A 20,456-nucleotide genomic window follows, 5' to 3' on the forward strand; every position below is an offset into this window, starting at 1 on the left:
ATACATATATTACATAGCTCACTAAACATATGTAAAAAAATAAAAGATTTTCTTTATTGTAGATACACGAAATAATATTAAATGGAGGGAACTTGACGATGCACAAAAACACTGTAATATAGCAGATATTTGATACAAATCTTTTTAAGTCTTCTTGTAAATTATTAAAAAAAATATTGTTAAACATTTTTATCTTACATATCAAGAAAAAATGGACAAAAAATAAATAAAATTTATGCATTATATATTAACGCATTTAGAAGAATAATATAACATTAAATTTAGATTTTTTGTTATTAACTTTTAATGGCAATTTTTTTAACAATTATATACCGTTTTTATTAAAATGTGATTTTTATTGTTTGATGTTTTTAAATAATAAGATAAATATTAAAATAACATTATAAATATTTTATTACTTCATAAGCGTAATAATAATTGATAACAATGAGTTAGATTGCTTGCTGTTTTATTGATATCATCATAATTAATATCTTATTTGTATTAAATATGTGGTGTAAATAAAGAATAAAATATGCAAACTAAACTAATAAAAAATGATGTACATCGTTATTTTACTCTTATTGATAATATCGCTTTAAATGTAAAATTATTCAATATCATTGTCATTATATATATCCTGTAGTCACAACTTTTTGGAATGTACTCTGAAATTATTATCATTATAATATTTTTAAATTAGTAAGCAAATTATTATTTTATATTATATATATATATTCGCGATTTTATCAAGCTTTATTACAAACTTCTCCATCATAATTCATATACTTTAGCAACTAAAAATACATATCAAACTATATATACATATATGCGTTCTCAAGGAGACTTTGTAAAACTTACACGTGCATTATTTACGTAGATAATTTAAATAATTACAGCTTTAGATAGCGATTATCACGTTTGATATGTATGACTTAAAATAAAATTTTAAACAATTTCCAGTACACACCCAGTAATAAATTTTTCATGCATGAATATGTATAAATATGTATAAACATACATAAATATTTATAAATATGTGTAATTATATATGAAATATGTCCATACATGTACATCCCTCTTTCTTTCATAAAATTATTTTTTAGTGTAATAGAAATAATAATAGTAATGTTAGAATAATTAAAAATAATTAAATGTTGTTCGTTTTAGAGAAAAACAAATTTGTAAAAAAAAGTTGTTCTTATATGCATAATTTTATATATAATTATACAAGAGTTGTCCAAAAAAATTAAAGATCTTTATTGTTTTTCGGCGACACGAAAATTGTTTCTCAAAAGTTGGCAGCAATGGCATATAGCAGGAAACCTTCTCCTCTACAATAAGCAGTGAACCATACCGGGCTTCTGACGTTACTTTTTTGAGGTTTTCAACGGATGCTATCATCAAGCATCATATTATAAAAATGTTAATATGTTGAAACTGATAATAAATTTATTGCAAAAAATATTATCTTGATCGGGACTTGAATCCGGATCTCTTGTATTCCGTACAAGCGTCCTAAGTCATTAGACCATCGAGGCTTTACTAATATTTTTTGCATAATCGGTACAATGAGGAACCAACATCTTTCTTTCAAGCGACGTAATATAAACAATATTAAGAATTTTTATTTTAGACCGCATATGTGAGAAACACAATCAATACCAGAAATTTAAAATGTTGATTACAGCTTCAACGTATTAATATCTTTACAATGTGATGCTTGATAGTAGCAAATGATTAAAATTGCTTGTCAATTTATTTTGCCATTACTAGAGTAGTTTTAATTGCGTTTATAAGTCCGGAAAAACAATTCGGCGCGCAGTTTGAAAAGCCTACAATATGATATATATACAAGTACATATATAGTGTATATTAGTAATTCAAGATTGAATTATTTAAAACAATGAAGATCCAGCTTTGATCGTAATAAACATTTTAAATTTCTAGTATTAATTGTGTTTCTCACACATATGCGGTCTAAAATAAAGATTCTTAATTTTTTCACATTTCTTCAAACTTGATTTTTTCTAAAATAGATAGTTATGAAAATTATCTTTTTAATTATTTTTAATGTTTACATATTACTGTTATTATTCCTGTTACACTAAAAAGTAATTTTACAAAAGAAAGAGACATGTATAAATATGCATGGACATATTTCATATATGATTATACATGTTTATGAATATTTATGTACGTTTATATTTATACATATTCATGCATAATAAATTTTTTAGTAGGCAACGCATTATTATTAGAGAAATTGTAGCTGTATTCGTTCTATCTCTCAATGCATTAATAAAATTTTACAACTTGTCAGTATTTAGACACGCTTCAAAAAATATACTAATTTTATGAACGTTAAAAAGAAAATATTTATAAAGTATTGCTGCTCCTACTTGTACGTAGAATCTATACATAATAACTGCAAAAATTATTAGAGTTATAGACTGATAGACTAACGCGATAAGGTATCCCTTATCACCTTTTAAAGTAATATTTATCACCGACGTAAGGTAGTATAAGTACTTTATTTTGAAACACTAATTTAAAATAATATATCATTGCGTGATACAAAATTGTTAAAAAAAAATTTTTCAACTTGAATACTTAAAACAATTTTATTTTTACATTTGATTTGTAGTTCAAAGAGCATCGTTAACTTAGTGCATTTTTATGAGAGGATACTAAATACAAAATTTGTTAAACTTATTAAATTTGCATATATGTATAATAAAAATCAATTACACTGAATTGCTTATAAGGGTGTATTACTTTTTATTTATGGCGAGTGAGTAATCATCAAATACAAGACATCTCATAATATATTATTTCTTATATCTAATTTCAAAATATAAATAAGCGTAGTTTTTAAGAATCACGTTATTATAGAAAAAAAGAAGATGCATGTCATATACGATATTTATTATAAATGATATTTATAATATTTATAAAAGATTATAAGAAAAAAGCTATGAAGGGAAGATATTCATCCAGAAAGTCTCCAAAGCATATCATCACGAAAAACTATATTACAAATAGTATATATTACGGTCAAAAAAAGTATAGATTAAGATAATTACAAAAACATTAAAAACAAATCATAGATACATAAATATATTAATAATTTAATAAATTATATTATTAAATATCTTCGTGAATCCAATTGCAGCTTTTATTACTAACTGTGGTGCCATTTCAATGTACGAGCTCGTATATAGCTGTTTATGGTAAGAAACTTGGTGTCATCATTAATCATGGATAACATTATCACAATTTTATCTATTACAATCTTGGTAAATTAATACTCGGTTACGGCGCAAATTATTATCTCGAATGAAGAAAAGTGATTTTTATGGCATTGTTCGCCATAATAGGTGCAAGTTATTCCTTGATGTACTTTTTAATTTTTATTTGCTTTGCCATTCTAATACTGCCGGACTATGAGTTTAGAAATGTCTCTTACGAGTCTTTACTGCCTTGTGACAAGAAGAATTTTTAGTTTTTATTTTCTTAAAGTAAATTAATAACAATAAATTTATAATAATAAATTTTTTCGACCAAACAATAAAAAATTGATTTTGAGAAAAACTAAAAATTTTATTTTCAGAAAATAAAAGCATTCATTATAAAAGGTGTTTTATACATAACGTCTCATATGTAATACAAAAGTGTGTTTTAAAATTTCAAAAGTTTCTAGATACTAAATCTTTAATAATAGTAATTATTAAATTAGTATTAAATTATAAATAAAATTATTAATATAATATTTTTAACTTTTTCTTTAAAATTAAGTATCATTTATTTTTTAATTTTAAGCATGCCGCAGCAAAATCGTGCAACGGTATGAAAGATACATTAACATACCATATGTAAGGATCGTAGACTCCGATTAGGGGGACAGACACTTTTTATCCCCCCCCCCTCTTCCAATAATTTTATTATATAGGGAGGGGGAGGGAATGTGTGAATATCTCGTAGTTACAACTTTTTATAATAAATTTTGGAGCTGATTACTAATATAATAATAATTTTAAAATATTTAACAATTCTGTAAACAATGTAATAAAGTCTAATATAATTAATATAAAAACAAATCTCTATACATATACATATATTTGTAATATAAAAATAATATAAAAATAAATCTATACACACGCGCGCGCGCACACACTCGCACGCACACACATACACACACATATTTATAATTTTATCAAACTTTATCATAAACTTTGTTTAATGACAATATAAAAGTGTGAGTCATATGATATATACCCGTCCTAGAAGAGTTTACAAGGCTAAAAAATGCATCACGTAATAATAATTTAGATAATAGTTAATATTCTAGATAATGGTAGTTTTAGATATATAAAGATTATTACATTTAATATAGAAAACTAATAAATTTTAAATATATGTAGGTACATATTATATTTGAATTACAAAAAGTAAAGTTTATATTTGTTCTTCTCTTTATTAATGCGACGAATTTTGACAACTTGTGTCAGTACTTAGATATGCTTAAAAGATATATATTAATCTAGTAAAAAGAAGAAAAATCTTTATATATTAGATCGGGGAAAAAGTTTCTTCGTATTTAAAAAATTTGTTTGCAAAAGTTTTTAATTTGTTGCGACATATTCGTTAATTATATCATTCTCTAGAACAAAGTTTCAGCTTTAAGTATCTGTTTTTTAAATTGCGATATGATGATTTTTATCGGAGTTATGAACAATCAAAGTCAGAATGTTCTTTTATTTAACTCGCGAATAACTCAGGAACAAAAAATATAAGAACATTTTTAAAAAATGATTTTGTAGGGAAAGCTTCAAGCTTTCACTTTTAGGTAGTCGAAAATCTTCGTAAATTTTTTTTGAGCATGTGAGAGACCTCAAAGTGAAAAAAAAATTTCATTTTTTTCAGCTCGTAATTTTTAAAATGTAAAAATTATTAAACTCACAGAAACTCAAAAAATATAGTAACTTTTCGAAAGTAGAGATTTCAAGGTTTTTACTTTTTTTAAATTTAAATTTCATTCATTTTTTACGAAGATATTGTATATACAATTTTGAATTAAAAAATACGAAGAAACTTCTTCCCTGATCCAATATATACATACATACGCATATATGTTTGTATGCATCAGTGTTACTGCTTTCACTTATAGAATCCATATAATTGCAAATTATTACTTTTTATATCTTTTATCGCATTCCAAAGCAATATTTTTCATCAAAGTAGTAAACTTTACTTTAGAATAATTATTTATAATATATTATCGCATAATATACTATTGCATAATACAAAATTGTTGCACGTTAATACTTAAACATTTTTTTACACTTTACTTGCAGTTCAGAACGCAGTGTTTCAGAACTTAGTACATTTTTATGAGAGAACGTTAAATATAAAATTTATTAATCGATTAAATTTGTATATAAGCAATGAAAATTAATTACACTGAATTGCCTATAAAAGTGCATTTTTTTTTCTTTATGGCGAGTGAGTAATCATCAAATATGTAACATCTCATACAATATACTTCATTCTAAAATATTTATATCATTTTTAAGAGACAAATTAGAAAAGAGGAAGATATATATATGTAAAAGTGTTTATAATATTTTAAAAAATTTTAAGAAGAATTATAAATATTTATCTTACGATTAAAAATATATAAATAACAATTACTATTAATATAACTACAAAAATAAATCCTACACATATTAATTTAATAGATTACATTATCAAATACCCCCGTGAATATACAATTATAATTTTTTTTATTTTAGCTACAGGTGCCATTTCGAGATTCCTGCCTGTTTACGGTAAACAACTCGGCATTTCACCATTAATTATGGGTAGTATTATCGCGATTGTGCCTATTGCAAGCTTTATCGGTAAACTAATACTCGGCTACACCGCGGATTATTATCTTGAATGGAGAAAAGCGATTTTTATGGCATTGTTCGCTATGACAGGTGCAAGTTACTTTTTAATGTATTTTTTACCGCCTCTACCCGGTCCAATACTACCGGATCATGAGTTTCAAAATGTCTCTTGGGACTCCTTACTGCCTTGTGACACAAACCATGTAAGTTTTTATTTTCTTGTAATTATAAGTTTTCTTGATAAAAAATACAAAATTAATTTTTTGTAAATTAGAAAATCTCATTTTTGCAAAATTAAATTGTTTGTTACATATCAAAAGGTATTTCATATAACTCAAAAGTGCCATAAAATTTCAAAACTTCTAACAGAAAATTTCTAACTCGTTAGAAGTTTTGAAATTTTAATAATACATAATTATTACTGTTAGTACAAAACGTATTTTTAATTCTGTATTTAAGAGTATTATTCATTCTTTAATTTTAAGCACGTAACAATGTCATTGTGTAACGGTGCGAAAGATACAACGTGTCATTGGATATGCAAAGATATGAATTTTTCCATGCCATTATCTTTTCATGCAACCAACAAGGAAGCAATTATTTCATCAGACACTACATGCTTATTAAATGTTAATATAGCACTGTTATATCAGAGAAATGTAACAGCAAATTATTGTAACGTTAGCTGTGATAATTTTGAAGATGATCAATGTTTATATACATCTACTACTTTCTGGGGTTTTGTTATCTTGATGCTTTTTGGTGAAATTGGTTATCATATATCCCTCAGTGCAAGCGATGTTATTTGCTTCGACATATTAGGTAAATAATTTCATAAACCTATAGTATATTTCCATGTATTAAAATTTAAAAGAATAATTCCGTAATAAAATAAATTAATAAATTAAAGCATCAGAATACTTTATTTTATAGAAATTTATTTCAAAGAGTGGAATTGTATATCCGACAGAATGAGCAACATTTCGATTAATTTATAAAGCTTATCATGCGTGAATATATATATACTAGTATATATATATATATTTATCGTGTAATCCCGATTATTCAATAACATAAATATAAGCAAATATAGTCTATAGCGAGATCCATTAAGAAACATAATTAAGTGTACACCCCTGACGGAAAAAAATGTTTACAAAAAAATACAAAAAACTACATAGATTGTGTGTGTGTGAGACAACATTTTAGAAATTCTTAATTTTTCCTATTATTAGATATTTATAATAGGATGTAGAATGAGGTTTTTTTGTCTTATTGTTAGAAATTCTTAGTTTTTCATAGATATTTGTAGAGTCGTTATTTGAGGGCGAAGAATTTCTCAGTTTTTCATACAAACAATGTCACTTACGTTCCACCATGAATATTTATGAAAAACTAAGAATTGGTCTCAATTAGTTTTGTTACAATGTAGTTTTTCGTCAGGAACACAACAGATAAATATTAAATATTGACTTTCTCGAAAACAAAACTTAAGATGAAAAATTATTATTTTATGTTTTCAACTTATTTTTTCATGTAGAATGTCTATTTCGTTGTACTATCAGATCACAAACACTCTATGTAATATATATTATCTTGTAAAAGAAAGACACTTTTTAATAAAGTTTAATCTCTCAGGTGAAGATGGACAAATGAGGTACGGCAGACAGCGATTATGGGGTACAATCGGTTCTTCTCTTCTGTCACTTCTGTCTGGTTTAACAATAGATTTGTGGTCGCAAGAGAAAGTTTACAAAACTTATACACCAGCGTTTATTTTAGTACTCACATTTATTTGTATCGATTTAATATGTTGTAGAAAATTAAAGGTACATTACATGTTTAGAAGAAAAAAAGACAATGGTACAATAATATAGTTTTTAATTTTATGTTTTTAACTATCATGTAATATCTTCTTTGCAGTTGCCACTCTCAAAATCGCCGAGTATATTAAAAAATGTATTTGCAATTTTAAAATTAGTACCAATTATTATATTTCTATGTACTGCTATGTTTGCTGGCATTTTTGAAAGTCTCATGGTTAATTTTTTATTTTGGTAAATTCTTTTTCTTTATCAATATATATGATTGTGTATTCGTTAAGTTTTTATATAATAAAACGCATAATAGAACTATATGTCGGATTAATTATATTTTAGTAATTAATTTTTAGGTATATAGAAGATCTTGCTATGGCAACCGGTTATATGAAAAAAGTTAAATTAATAGAAGGTCTAACATTATCCTCAGGCTTGCTCGGCAAAGTAATATCCTACTTTATGTCTGGTAATGTTACTTTTTTTTTCATAGTTACATATTGTTACATAGAGTTATACAATTATTGTGTAATTGAAATATTTTGTTCTACAAGGTAAAATATTGGAAAAGTTTGGATATGATTACACACTTACATTTTGCTTTTTATGCTATGCGTTGAGGATGGCATTACTATCTCTAGTGCCAACGCCATGGCATGTACTTTTGATAGAAGTTATTTTGCAAGGGCCATCATTGGCGCTTCTTTATGCAACAATAGTAACGCATGCAAGCATAATATCACCACCTGGTACATCAGCTACTGTTCAAGCAATTGCGACTGGTACGAAGGATGGTCTTGGTACGTTCTGTTATGTAAATAGATATCTAGAATCATTTCACAATGAAAGAAGTTTGGACAAGTAGTGAATCCCAGTACAGATATAAATGCTATCCAACATATACATAAATATACATCGTTTCACATTTGTTATGTAGCAATTATATTTACGATTTGCTGGAGTGTATCTATAAATTTTTTTATAAAATTGACGATTTATTATGTATAATGTTGCAATATTTTTAGGATATGCGATTGGTAGTTTCTTAGGTGGCTTCTTATTCAGACAAATTGGTGGTCGAAGAACTCTAAGAATATATTCAGGACTTGCAACACTTTCTGCATTAGTTTATATTATATCGTATACTTTATATACAAAACGTACAACAGGTAAGGAATCAAGTAATTCGATTTGCTGAACTATAATTTTTTCTGACTATGAAAATATGAGAAACTTTCTTTTTATTACAGATACACGAAATAAAGTTGAATGGAAGAAACATGATGATGCGCAAAGAGAATATATTATAGATGAAAAGTGTTTACATGTATCTTCTTACAAACATGTTTCATATGTATCTTCTTAATAAATAATAATATATTATGAAAATTTTTATAATTTATGTACTTATATTATGTTATAAGAACTTGATGCAAATCACATATTTATACACAAATATATGAATAATATGAAGATATACGTGTTATACATAATAAATATTAATCTTTACTCAATTCACTATGTAGCGAAGGTTATTTAAGATTTATTAAAAATAAACACACATACACACTCACACGTATACATTGCTTGATTATTTTATGTCTTACATGAAATAATTAGATATAAAGAAAAAAAATTTATTTTTCTTATAAATATTAAGAAAAAAATATTGCTGAAAATTTTTATCTTATATTATATATTAATAAAAGGGTGGATGGAATATATTTTCAATATATTAAATTAACAGAAGAATAAAAAAAGCATTAAATTTATATATATTTTAATTAAATTTTTAATGATAACTTTTTGAACAATTCTATAAACAAACTTTTATTAAAATATGATTTGTATTATATTTTTATACTTTTAAACGATAACAATATTAAATTAATATTGCAAATAACCTATTAGATTAGATAATTGTCAATAATGATATAGATTTCTAGTCTTTTTATCAGTATAATAATTATAATATATAATATAAAGAATAATATATAAAACATATAACACAATTCAAAATAAATTGTAGAAGCTAGACTAGTGGAAATGTCATCACTTCTGGAGTGCATTGTTATCTTATTCTAATCAACGGTATCGTTTTAAATGTAAAATTATTCTTTGTCAATGTCATCACATACAGCTACGTAGCTGCAACTTTTAGAATAAAATATAAAGTTAAATTATTGATATTATTATAATAATTCAAATTTATTTGACGATTCTAAACGGTAAACTGACAGTATAGGCAAATTATTATTTATATTTTATCAAACTTTATTATAAAAGTTTAACAATTAGAAATGTGTCACACTATACATATGTGTGACCTCAAAAAGTTTACAAAGCATAAAAGTGCATCATTTATATAATGATTGAGATAACAGTAAATAATATAGGTAATAATATATGTAATTTTAGGTAACGGTCACGTTTTTCTTAATGACGTCTAATAGACAAAAAAAAAAAGTGATATGGAATATTATCTTTTAATATCATTCTTTTTTGGGGATATTGCAGTTCTTATATACAGAATTCGTAAATTTATGATTTTTCATAACGAATATACCGCCAAGCCAAATTAGTGAGAGAAATGTAATGTTTTTATATAATTTTATCGTTATCATTATCTGAGGCTGCAATGTACAAGATGTTATATTATCATCAGATATAATCTCAGGATTATTTCGTAATCTCAGATCTTTTTTAGCGAATTCACAATTAGAATTGATTTTATTATAATGTAATTTTTTATGATAATCATTTTTATTAATAATCTTGTAAGCAATACACTGCAAAAGTGAAATGAATCCAAGGTTAATAAAATGAATATCTTATCACTCGTTCCCGTACAGCATACTTTATCCGAGAAACTCCTAGGAATATTTTTAAAAACATAGAAACGTCCCTTGAAGGTCTGTGCTGTATGGAAACAAATGGTAAAATATTTGTCTTTTCAATTTTCCTCGCGATTAAGTCAGAGGCGGCGATAAAGGCCATGGAAGCCTTTCTTTTTTCTTAAAAATATTAATCGCAAAATGTTATATTACTTTTAATATTTCTGAAATACTTAATCACAATTTTAATATTCCAAAAATATTTTTTTAATTTAAGAAACTCCTAAATTCTTACAGCTTAACTTACTGCTTTATTGTAGACATCATATTTGATGAAATATTCGTCTTATCAATTTTCCTTGCGATAAATCAGAAGTAGTCCACGATGGGCGCCATGGCCCCCATCTTGGATGTCTTCTTTCTTAAAAATATTTATAGTAAAATGTCATGTTACTTTTAGTATTTCTGAAATACTTAATCACAATTTTGATATTTCAAAAATATTTTTTAATTTAATAAACTCCTAGATTCTTACGACTTAAGATTTACTGCTCTATTGTAGACATCGCATGTATTATGTAGCGTTAGGCAAAAGTCTATGCTGCGGCTCTTATTTTCCGTTTTCTCTTGTAATGCGTAAATTAAAAATAAGGACGGAAAGATATGGAAACTATGAACATTTTCTTTTTTTATTTTTTTAAATGTATTTTTTAATATTGTTGATATATAATGTTGGAGAAACTCAATAGTATACAAATCCGCCAATATCCCCTGAAATACCTTGAGAAATTTCTAAATCCGCCCCTGCGGTGAAGTACAACGCGATAATTGAATGATTTATTAGATTCATATGCGTGTCGCGTATACATTGGAGCTGTGAGTGTTTTATCAAAATAATGTTTGCGTAACAACCAGTGTGAACCGGTTTCATGAATGCAAAATTAATTTTAGTCTCGGCTCCAACATATTCTTTATATTTTTTCTAAATCAATTCTAAAAGCTATGCCAAAATCTGCTGGCAAATTCAAAATATATTAATGTCAACAACAGTACACTGAGGAAAAAATGTTTATTTCACAAAATTAATTTAGTTTATTTTTATTGGAGAAATATTTAACTATAATAAATATATTTAAATATATACACTCTCCACCAAAAGTAATAAAGATAAATTAAATTAAAAAAGTAATAAAGATAAATTAATTTAATCTAATGAACAATTTTTTTCTCAGTGTACGGTCGGCATATTCAGCAACTTTTTAGTTGCACTCGCTACTTTCTCCTCGTGTGTCTCCCAGCTTCTCGTTCCGCTTTTCTGTTCAGTCAAAACCTGAATATCTACTCTTATTCTTACGTATCTCTCGTAGGTGTAGAAAGTGCAGCTGCACATCTAAAACTGACATATCAATCCGGCACATATACAGTTGCGCATGTTTGTCACTCCGACATTGAAACCATATCTTCGTTGAGTATGCGGCCTATCAAACGATTAAGAGGCTTACATTACAAACGAAATATTGTTGGAGTAAGAACCTGACACCGAATTATAGATGGCCTAAATATACGGTGAGTTCATCAGGTTTCTTTTACTCTAGAAAATAATAAGTGACGAGATCCTATGAAACGAATGATCCTATGAACGATGAACGAGTGAGAACTTGTCGCAGGTACCTTAATTCTTAAAAACCTTTGAAATTACTTGAAACGTATATTGACTTTTAATGCAGCGTGCGGATGATACTCTTAACGTAGCCATTTTGGAATCGTAAGTTCGTATACTTTGAATGTATTTTTGACAAGTAATACTTCGAGATTATCGATATATTGTAGTCGATCGAGATAATTTATGCGTGTATAGCACTGATGATAGCTTTTATAAGAAAATATTAAATATAATGTTTTATATGAATGTATATTATGATTATGTAATATATATATTTGGAAAATATTTTTTACGTGTTATTTTTAAATCTATTATTAAAGTTAATATTATTAATTTGCAGCATGTGGCCAATTTGAACATACGAAAATGCTAAAGCAGTGAAATACGAAATTTGTTGAGATTATTGGTACCTGCCTATATTTATAAACATAAATCATGAAAATTAATTATACACAATTGCCTATAAAGATGCATTATTTTTTTTTTATGGCCGGTAAGTAGTCAGAAAATATATAATATCTTAGATATCTCATATTTTAAAAATTTATTCACTTTTAAGATCTTCATTTATTTTTTATACGATACATTTTATGAAAAATATATAAACATAAAAATAATTGTAACATACTGTCATTAAAAGTGATAAAAATATATTTTGGTTCTTTAAAAAGTGATGAAAGTTTATTTGGTTTATATTTAAGAAAGCAATTATATAAGTGTACTCTCTAGAAACATTGTATCTTTATCACGTATAAAATTAATAATAGTTACATATTACAATAACTATACGAAAGTATTAAAAAATAGTTATCAATTTATAATAAAAAATATATATTATTACACAGTAAAAAACATTTTGCATTTTTGTTAAAAACGATTCACTTAAAACTTTGTCAAATTTTTTTGTTAAATTTTTAACATATTTAAGTTTTAATTTTACATAATGTAATTATGTTATTTATACCTATATTTCAAGTTAAACTGATATTCAACATTTCTTGAGTATCAAAATAATATAATTGTATAAGTGAACAAATAATAGTAAATTAAAGTATTTTTAAATACAAAAATTCTAAAATAAATAAATAAAATACATGTTAATTTAACATATCATAAATGTTAATTTTACTAAAAAAAAATATATTTTTATAATGTTTACAAATTGTGCCAGTGTTATATTTTTGTGTTAGATTTTTTTATATAACATTTGTGATACTTTCTAACATATTCATCTTGTATTAAATTAACACAAAAATTTGAGTGAATCTTTTGATATACGTGAAGTATATTAAATTTAACACAAATTTTCTGTGTAAGTACAGTTCATAAATGTCATTACAATTATTACTTTTATTTTAGCTATGGGTCCTATTTTGCCATTTCTGCCAGTTTACGGCAAGCAACTTGGAATTTCACCATTAATTATGGGTAGCATCACAGCAATTTTACCTATTTTATTTCTTATCGCAAAACCACTATTTGGCTTCATTGTGGACTACTTCCGCACTAAAAGGAAATTAATATTTATAGCGCTACTTACCGTAACAAGTAGTTGCTATATTTTGATGTACTTTTTACCGACTTTGCCCGGTTCATTCTTACCAGGTCATCAGTTTCAAAATGTTTCCTGTGCATCTTTGCCACCTTGCGATATGGACTATGTAATTTGTAATTTTTTGCACATTTTTCGAATAATAAAATTTCTAAAACAATTGTTTAAAAACTGACTTTTACGAGAATTTGTACTTATTAAATCTTTAAAAATATTTGAATATTAATGTGCTTTTATATATAAGCAATATATTAAAAAATTTTTTTTTGTTTTTCTTTTAAGCATACAGTGGAATCATGTAACAGTATAAAAAACACTACATGTCATTGGATATGCAAGGACGCGAATTTTTCTACAAGATTGTCTTTTCATGCAATTAAAAAAGAAACAATTATTTCACCGAATACAACATGCTTATTAAATATTAATGAGACGTCATTATGTCAAGAAAATATAATAAAAAATTATAATTGTAATGTTACTTGCGATAATTTTGAAGATAATCATTGTTTATATACATCCATTACTTTTTGGGGATTCGTGCTTTTAATGTCTCTTGGTAATATAGGATTTAATGTTTCTAATAGTATAAGCGATGCAATTTGCTTTGACGTATTGGGTAAGTGATTTGTAAAATTATATTTTAGTGTGCTATGTAGAATATAAAAATGCTCACGTAGATATAATATAACTTTAATTTTTTACGATATAAACAGTTTAATATTTGTACATTAATTTAAATGTTAAAATATTAACTCAATTTTATGTAATATAATAAGGAGAAACATTTTTCTCAATATCTCTTTCCAGGTGAAGGTGGACAAATGGGATATGGTAGACAACGAGTATGGGGCACAATCGGTTTCGGCATAGCAGCATTTTTGGCTGGGTACACAGTAGACTTGTGGTCGCAAGAAGAAACCTACAAAACTTACACACCGGCATTCTTTCTTATATTCGTATTTACTTCTATCGATTTGATCTGTTGCAGAAAGTTGGAGGTAATTATATTAAGAATTAAGAAGAAAGAAATGAACATAATATATATAGTGTACAGTTTTCTTCTTAAGATTTTCATCTTACATTGTATATTCTAATTACAGCTGCCGCTTATGTCAGAGTCACCAAATATACTGAAAGATATATGGACTCTTTTGAAATTGAAACCTATTGTTATATTTCTATGTTTTACTATCCTTGCGGGTATCTTTGATAGCTTTATAATTTACTTTTTGTTTTGGTAAATCCTTATTTCTATTAACATGTATTCTCTTATATTTATTTGTCGTAGAATTTCGAAATTTAATTAAATCGAATTATTCAGTACAGTTTATGTGTTTAGGTATTTGGAAGATCTTGCCATAGTGACTGGTTACATGAGTGAAATTAAATTGATAGAAGGTCTAATCGTAGCCGCAGAAACTCTCGGTGGCGAGATAATATTTTTCTCTTTGTCCGGTAAATTATTTCTCTGTTATCAGTTTGTGATACATAAAGCATTTACGTAATTAAAGATATTGTTGTATCTAATATAACATTGAATCTTTTTTTTTTTAGGTAAAATACTGAAGAAGTTTGGATACGGTTACACTTTTACATTTTGTTTTGTATGCTACGCGTTACGGCTGGGATTAATATCTCTTGCTCCAACGCCATGGTGGGTACTTCCTGTGGAATTTTTTATGCAGGGCCCATCATATGCACTTTGTTATACAACAATAGTAGCATATGCGAGTGCAGTATCACCACCCGGCACATCAGCTACTGTTCAAGGAATTGTAGCAGGGATGGATGACGGTTTAGGTGAGCCAATTCCCTTTCCTGGTTTTTAAAAATCATTTTGTAATAGAAAAAATATAAATATATAATTCTTTCACAATCAAAGTTCTTTATCGTTGAAATATTACAATATTTTCAGGTTACGCACTGGGCAGTTTGATTGGAGGTATTTTATATAAAAAATTTGGTGGTGCAATAACTTTAAAAATATTTTCAATACTTGCAGTATTTTCTGCATTTATGTATTTTATTCTTTATACTTCGTACTTAAAGTATAAAACACTAGGTAAGGGATTACATTAATTTCAACTACAAAATATGATAAATTTTTTCAGAATATTATACAGAAGGAATTTCTTTTCTTTATTTTAGACACACACAATAATGTTGAATGGAGGAAACCTGACGATGCACAGAGACACTGTGCTGTAGCAGAATGATGCCCATTCTATATATTTTTATATATAAATAATAATAAAATAATAATAAAAGTCATAAATAATAATAAAACCTAATGTTTTAATTTCATATCTATATATTATATATTGAGTGTAAAAGTATTCGTACAGAGAAAATATTTTATAAAAAAAAATATTTTATTTAAAAAAAATAAACATTATTCAGCCAGAAATGAGTCATCGAATTGATATCAAATCGATATGGATACGATGATTTCAACACCAATTTGACATCGTTTCGACGTTTAATTGACTATCATTTCTTGTCTAAACATTAATTAACAATTTATTCATAAAGAATAAAGTAGACTGTATGTTTCTTAAAATTATTTATTCATTACATATACCAAAAAGATATGTATTAATTATAGAAAATATATCATCTGCAAAATAAGCTGAAAAATAAGCAAAAATTAAAAATTATTTGGATGTTCAAAAAGTATTCGTACAGTCGAGAAATTTAGCTTCTAAAATCAGATATACATGCAAAGCTTATTTGTTTATGTTAGAATAGAAAGTATTCATTGTATAAAATTGTTAATTAATGTTTATTTTCTATAAATAAGACTTTTTTTATAAAAAATTTGCTTGTACGAATTTGTGCTTTCACTATATATACACACACACACGCGTATGTTTACATAGAAAAAGAAAATTAACGCTATTAACTGAGAGTATTCTTATCATTTATAATGTTTGACATCTAACTTTTCGTTGTATTATTACGATAATATATTACACTTGTGAATCTGATTATTTAATTGTAATACTGAAGATGACCTAATCTAAGGTCGAAACGTCTATCTAATCGTTACATGTTAAAATATAAAATATTAGCTGCTAACAACTTGCGTTGTGATATATGCCTATAAGGAATTTATTGTTTTAAATGTATATTTGTTTCACTTCAACTTATTGCACTGTGTGTACCAGTTTAGAAAGTGCAGCAATAAAAAATCGACCTCATGATATCAATCTCATCATGTGTTTAGAACGAGATACTATTAAAGACCGACGGGAGTTTGCGCCCTTGAGAATATTAAAATAATTAAGAGTTAAAAACTGATAATATTATATTAATTTTATAATTTATTAGTTTAGTGGACGTATTTATGCATTTAGAACTCAATAATACTCGATTTTACTTTAAAATTGTGATTTCAGTGTTATCGTCAAAGTTTGATTATCAACAGAGATGATAAAAAATTGTAATTCTTCTGAAATATATAGGATATTAGCTTTACAATGCGTATTTATTTATGGGACATTTATGTAATAAAAAATCATGAATTTAATAATGTATGAGCCAAATATTTACGTTAATAATAGCAAATTTATATTAATTGTCGATAATGTCAGCATTCTTCAATTACCTTCAGGCTCTCGGAGCCCTTTTTATACCGTCGAAGATTTGCCCAGGGTTGACGATCTTTAATAGTATCTCGTCGATGGTTCAGTGCATGTAGTACATGCATACGCATGTACATTTAGAATTCCAGACTTTCTAGGCTATCCGGCTATCTTTTTAGGGCTTCTCCCTTTTAGGAACGAGATTATATGGATAGGATATGTAGGTATCCGATATTTGATGAAAGCGAGAAGAAAAGTTCTAGTGTAATCTAGTGCAGCTATAAAAAATAAACCAACTATCTCGACGACTAGAAAGATGACAGATACTTGGCGTTTGGATATTTTACCGAACGAGATGTTGCTGTCAATTTTCGATTATTGCAATGCATCTGATTTGATACAACTTAGCCAAGTATGCAAGCGATTTTACAGGATCATATCAGATACGGGCTGGAATAAAAAGAGGAAATCATTTCTCGTTACGAATCAAACGTCGGAAATGTTTCGTAAAAGGTATGTTGTTAGGTTGTGTTTAATCTGTGCTGAAATTGCCGAAATGTTTCTGTTTCAACTACCTAAATTTAAACTTGAAGCAAATTCGATCGCACGAACGTAACAGTTCAGTATGATAAGATAACGAGATAATCTTATTTATTGTTTTCTTTATCTAATGTATATTTTTATGAAATATTGATATTTTGTTGAAAATATCAACTATATTATCGATCGGTTAATAATTGCATTAAACTAATCGATAGAGATGACACTTATTTCGGAAGTTACTCATCTGTCTAAAGTTTCGAACTTTGCTGTTGCTCGCCTCTTTTTCCTATGGAAACCTTGGTACCAAGCGGTTGTGTTAATTGCGAGGCCTTGCAGCGGCGATATTGGATAATTTTCTAGTTTCAAATAAGTCTAGAATAAGCAATCTGTCTCTGTACGAAGTACTAGAATTTATTTCTGTTTAATTGTCTAAATATTAAGATTATTGTAATACTGTGAAGTTTTGTTCCTTTCTTGTTTGTTTATCAATTAATTAATATTTGAATCTCCTGTTAGACGAAAGGTAAACTTGTTTAGAAGTTCTGTTCTAATTAAATGTGACTGGACTTAAATAAGAATTGTATATTCTTTGTTTAAGAAACTTTCAACAAGCTTTTTACAGTTTACAAAGGAAAGCTGTCTTTCTGATAATTTTATATATATATAAGGAATTTTACATATATATAAGGAAGAATAAAATAAAAATTAGAAGATTGTGTTATTTTTAGATGTTTTAGATTGTTGCAACCACATGCAGCATGGCACGTATCTCAAAACTGGCATTATGGAATATATAAAAAAGAAGCTGTAGTCTCATCGAAAAGAAATTCGATATCATGGCTAAGAATGACAGACAATATGCTTTGGTGGATGTTTGAGGATCTTTATGGCTTTAAGCGTCATGAGAAGACATTAAATAATCGCCGATCAAAATATCATACTGTGGAATCCTGTGGTCTTCACATTAACAAATTCATTATTTGGAAAAACTTCATCATATGTGGTTATATGTACATATATATATGCATATATATATATATATTTAGTTAATCATTTTTTATTTTTGCAACATACATATAATCCTTTGCAAAAATCTTTACAGGGATGGCACTATAGTCTACTTTATGATGAATTTCGAAAACAATTTGCGCACTGCAAAGATGATCGCGCAGAAATCAGCTTCTGTAAAATCTACTGTTAATGCCATAGATGCCTCATTGGAAAATGTTATTGCGGGCTTAGATAATGGTACAGTAAAGGTAAGAATTTGGTGAATCTGATACAGTAATGTAGTATACGATATAAGATTCATTTCTGTTTAGATATTTAGACATCCAGAACTTTTGAATGTAAGGACTTGGAATCAAATATGCAATGTGGATATAGACAAAAGAATGCTTACTGGTGATGATAAAAACGGGGAAATCTATATAAATCTAAAAGATAAAGTGCAATCGCTTTCAATTGATCCTACTGGAGCAACATTTGCCGTTGGTTCAGCTGGAATAAATGACGTTCCATTACATGTAATCAATGTCGAGCGGTATGTGTAATATTGCAATATTTAATTGATCCATGAGGTCTAGAATTAATTACGATTTTAATGCGATCGATCATACAAATAACACATATTGAATACTTTGAAAAAAAAAAACTAACGGAGAGATTTCAGTTACACAATGATCGATACAATGCAGCACGAGTGGAAATACGGCGCTGGAATATTAGACATGGTATGGGATGATCCCAACACTTTACTCACTTGCGGTTATGATACATACATTCGAAAATGGGACTTGAGGTAACATCTCGATTGCTCAATCACTATTTTCAGCTTTATGTAATATTAACAATTATGATTTGAGAACTGGAAGATGCGTTTGCTCATGGGTGGATCCATGCGATGCAACATTATATTGTATTGCATCCGATAATCAGTATACTATGATAACAGGGACACAGTATAATTGTTTAGCTATTCTATGGGATCAGAGGAAAAATGATTTTGTTCAGGTTCTTATCACAAAACTTTTAAATTGATATATGTGCTTTGTAAATTACAAATTGTTTATGATAAATATTTTTTCAATATTTCTAGATGTATTACGTAAATTCGCAAGAATCATCTCGACGCAGTCCAATCTATTCTTTACAATTTGATAGTACACATCTGTACTGCGTTACAGATAAACGCATATTCGAATTAAACTTTTCAGTCCGTTCAAATCAAAAACATGATTACAAATCGTTGTTTGCATATTTAAAAAGTAGATAGATGCAGACAGATTCAAATAAAACTTTTCATGCTAAAGAAAAGTTTAATTACAATTTGTGACGAGAAGCATGGGAGACATGAAGGACAAAATCTGAAAAAAAATTCTCAAATTCTGAAAATTGAATTCTAGATATGATCTCATAAAAATGGTGTGCTTTACAAAAACAGCGATATTATTTTATTATAAACTGTAATGATACGAATTGTAATTATTGTGTATTGCATATATATATAAAATAATGGTTGTAAATAAATATTTAGCTGCAGATGTTACTTTATGTTCATAAAAAA

General features: G+C 26.8%; 4 protein-coding genes across 6 annotated transcripts in view; all 4 read left to right on the forward strand.

Annotated features, from left to right (window-relative positions):
- Positions 1–133, forward strand: part of LOC108747154 (major facilitator superfamily domain-containing protein 6-like) — a 5,167-nt gene extending 5,034 nt beyond the window's left edge. The window contains exon 9 of the mRNA XM_018484433.1: positions 63–133. Within this exon, the coding sequence (XP_018339935.1) occupies positions 63–133 (71 nt within the window). The remainder of the gene's footprint in view (positions 1–62) is intronic.
- A 5,314-nt stretch (positions 134–5,447) lies between these two features.
- On the forward strand, positions 5,448–9,077 carry LOC108747155. The gene is made up of 9 exons (XM_018484434.1): positions 5,448–5,505; positions 5,796–6,097; positions 6,380–6,716; positions 7,533–7,723; positions 7,818–7,951; positions 8,068–8,180; positions 8,266–8,511; positions 8,737–8,880; positions 8,962–9,077. The coding sequence occupies exons 1-9, from the start codon at positions 5,448–5,450 to the stop codon at positions 9,075–9,077; spliced, it is 1,641 nt and encodes a 546-aa protein (XP_018339936.1).
- A 2,326-nt stretch (positions 9,078–11,403) lies between these two features.
- Positions 11,404–15,979, forward strand: LOC108747199 (major facilitator superfamily domain-containing protein 6). 3 transcript variants are annotated; one of them, XM_018484526.1, is made up of 11 exons: positions 11,404–11,421; positions 11,913–12,111; positions 12,549–12,701; positions 13,568–13,869; positions 14,043–14,379; positions 14,571–14,761; positions 14,864–15,000; positions 15,103–15,218; positions 15,318–15,563; positions 15,679–15,825; positions 15,912–15,979. In XM_018484526.1, exons 3-11 carry the CDS (start codon positions 12,644–12,646, stop codon positions 15,977–15,979), a joined length of 1,602 nt encoding a protein of 533 aa, XP_018340028.1. In that variant the 5' UTR covers positions 11,404–11,421; positions 11,913–12,111; positions 12,549–12,643. The 3 variants fall into 3 exon arrangements, with proteins under 3 accessions (XP_018340028.1, XP_018340029.1, XP_018340030.1); XM_018484527.1 differs by lacking the exons at positions 11,404–11,421; positions 11,913–12,111 and adding an exon at positions 12,146–12,212; XM_018484528.1 differs by lacking the exons at positions 11,404–11,421; positions 11,913–12,111 and adding an exon at positions 12,224–12,310.
- Positions 15,980–17,391: 1,412 nt separating this feature from the next.
- LOC108747201 (F-box/WD repeat-containing protein 4) lies at positions 17,392–20,170 on the forward strand. The gene is made up of 7 exons (XM_018484530.1): positions 17,392–17,860; positions 18,619–18,900; positions 18,993–19,149; positions 19,213–19,433; positions 19,563–19,691; positions 19,756–19,903; positions 19,989–20,170. Exons 1-7 carry the CDS (start codon positions 17,664–17,666, stop codon positions 20,163–20,165), a joined length of 1,311 nt encoding a protein of 436 aa, XP_018340032.1. The 5' UTR covers positions 17,392–17,663; the 3' UTR covers positions 20,166–20,170.
- Positions 20,171–20,456: the final 286 nt, after the last annotated feature.

Source organism: Trachymyrmex septentrionalis, unplaced genomic scaffold, assembly GCF_001594115.1.
Source record: "Trachymyrmex septentrionalis isolate Tsep2-gDNA-1 unplaced genomic scaffold, Tsep1.0 scaffold196, whole genome shotgun sequence".
Taxonomy (NCBI): domain Eukaryota; kingdom Metazoa; phylum Arthropoda; class Insecta; order Hymenoptera; family Formicidae; genus Trachymyrmex; species Trachymyrmex septentrionalis.

Bases quoted from the DNA above. Each gene is read 5' to 3' on its own strand.
- LOC108747155 (XM_018484434.1), top strand. From the start codon at position 5,448: ATGAAAATTAATTACACTGAATTGCCTATAAAAGTGCATTTTTTTTTC. The intron at 5,506-5,795 runs GTGAGTAATCAT...TTTTTATTTTAG, and splicing joins TTTTTTTTTCTTTATGGCGA to CTACAGGTGCCATTTCGAGA. The intron at 7,724-7,817 runs GTACATTACATG...TCTTCTTTGCAG, and splicing joins TATGTTGTAGAAAATTAAAG to TTGCCACTCTCAAAATCGCC.
- LOC108747199 (XM_018484526.1), top strand. From the start codon at position 12,644: ATGAAAATTAATTATACACAATTGCCTATAAAGATGCATTATTTTTTT. The intron at 12,702-13,567 runs GTAAGTAGTCAG...CTTTTATTTTAG, and splicing joins TTATTTTTTTTTTATGGCCG to CTATGGGTCCTATTTTGCCA. The intron at 14,380-14,570 runs GTAAGTGATTTG...ATCTCTTTCCAG, and splicing joins AATTTGCTTTGACGTATTGG to GTGAAGGTGGACAAATGGGA.
- LOC108747201 (XM_018484530.1), top strand. From the start codon at position 17,664: ATGACAGATACTTGGCGTTTGGATATTTTACCGAACGAGATGTTGCTG. The intron at 17,861-18,618 runs GTATGTTGTTAG...TGTTATTTTTAG, and splicing joins TCGGAAATGTTTCGTAAAAG to ATGTTTTAGATTGTTGCAAC. The intron at 19,150-19,212 runs GTAAGAATTTGG...ATTTCTGTTTAG, and splicing joins TAGATAATGGTACAGTAAAG to ATATTTAGACATCCAGAACT.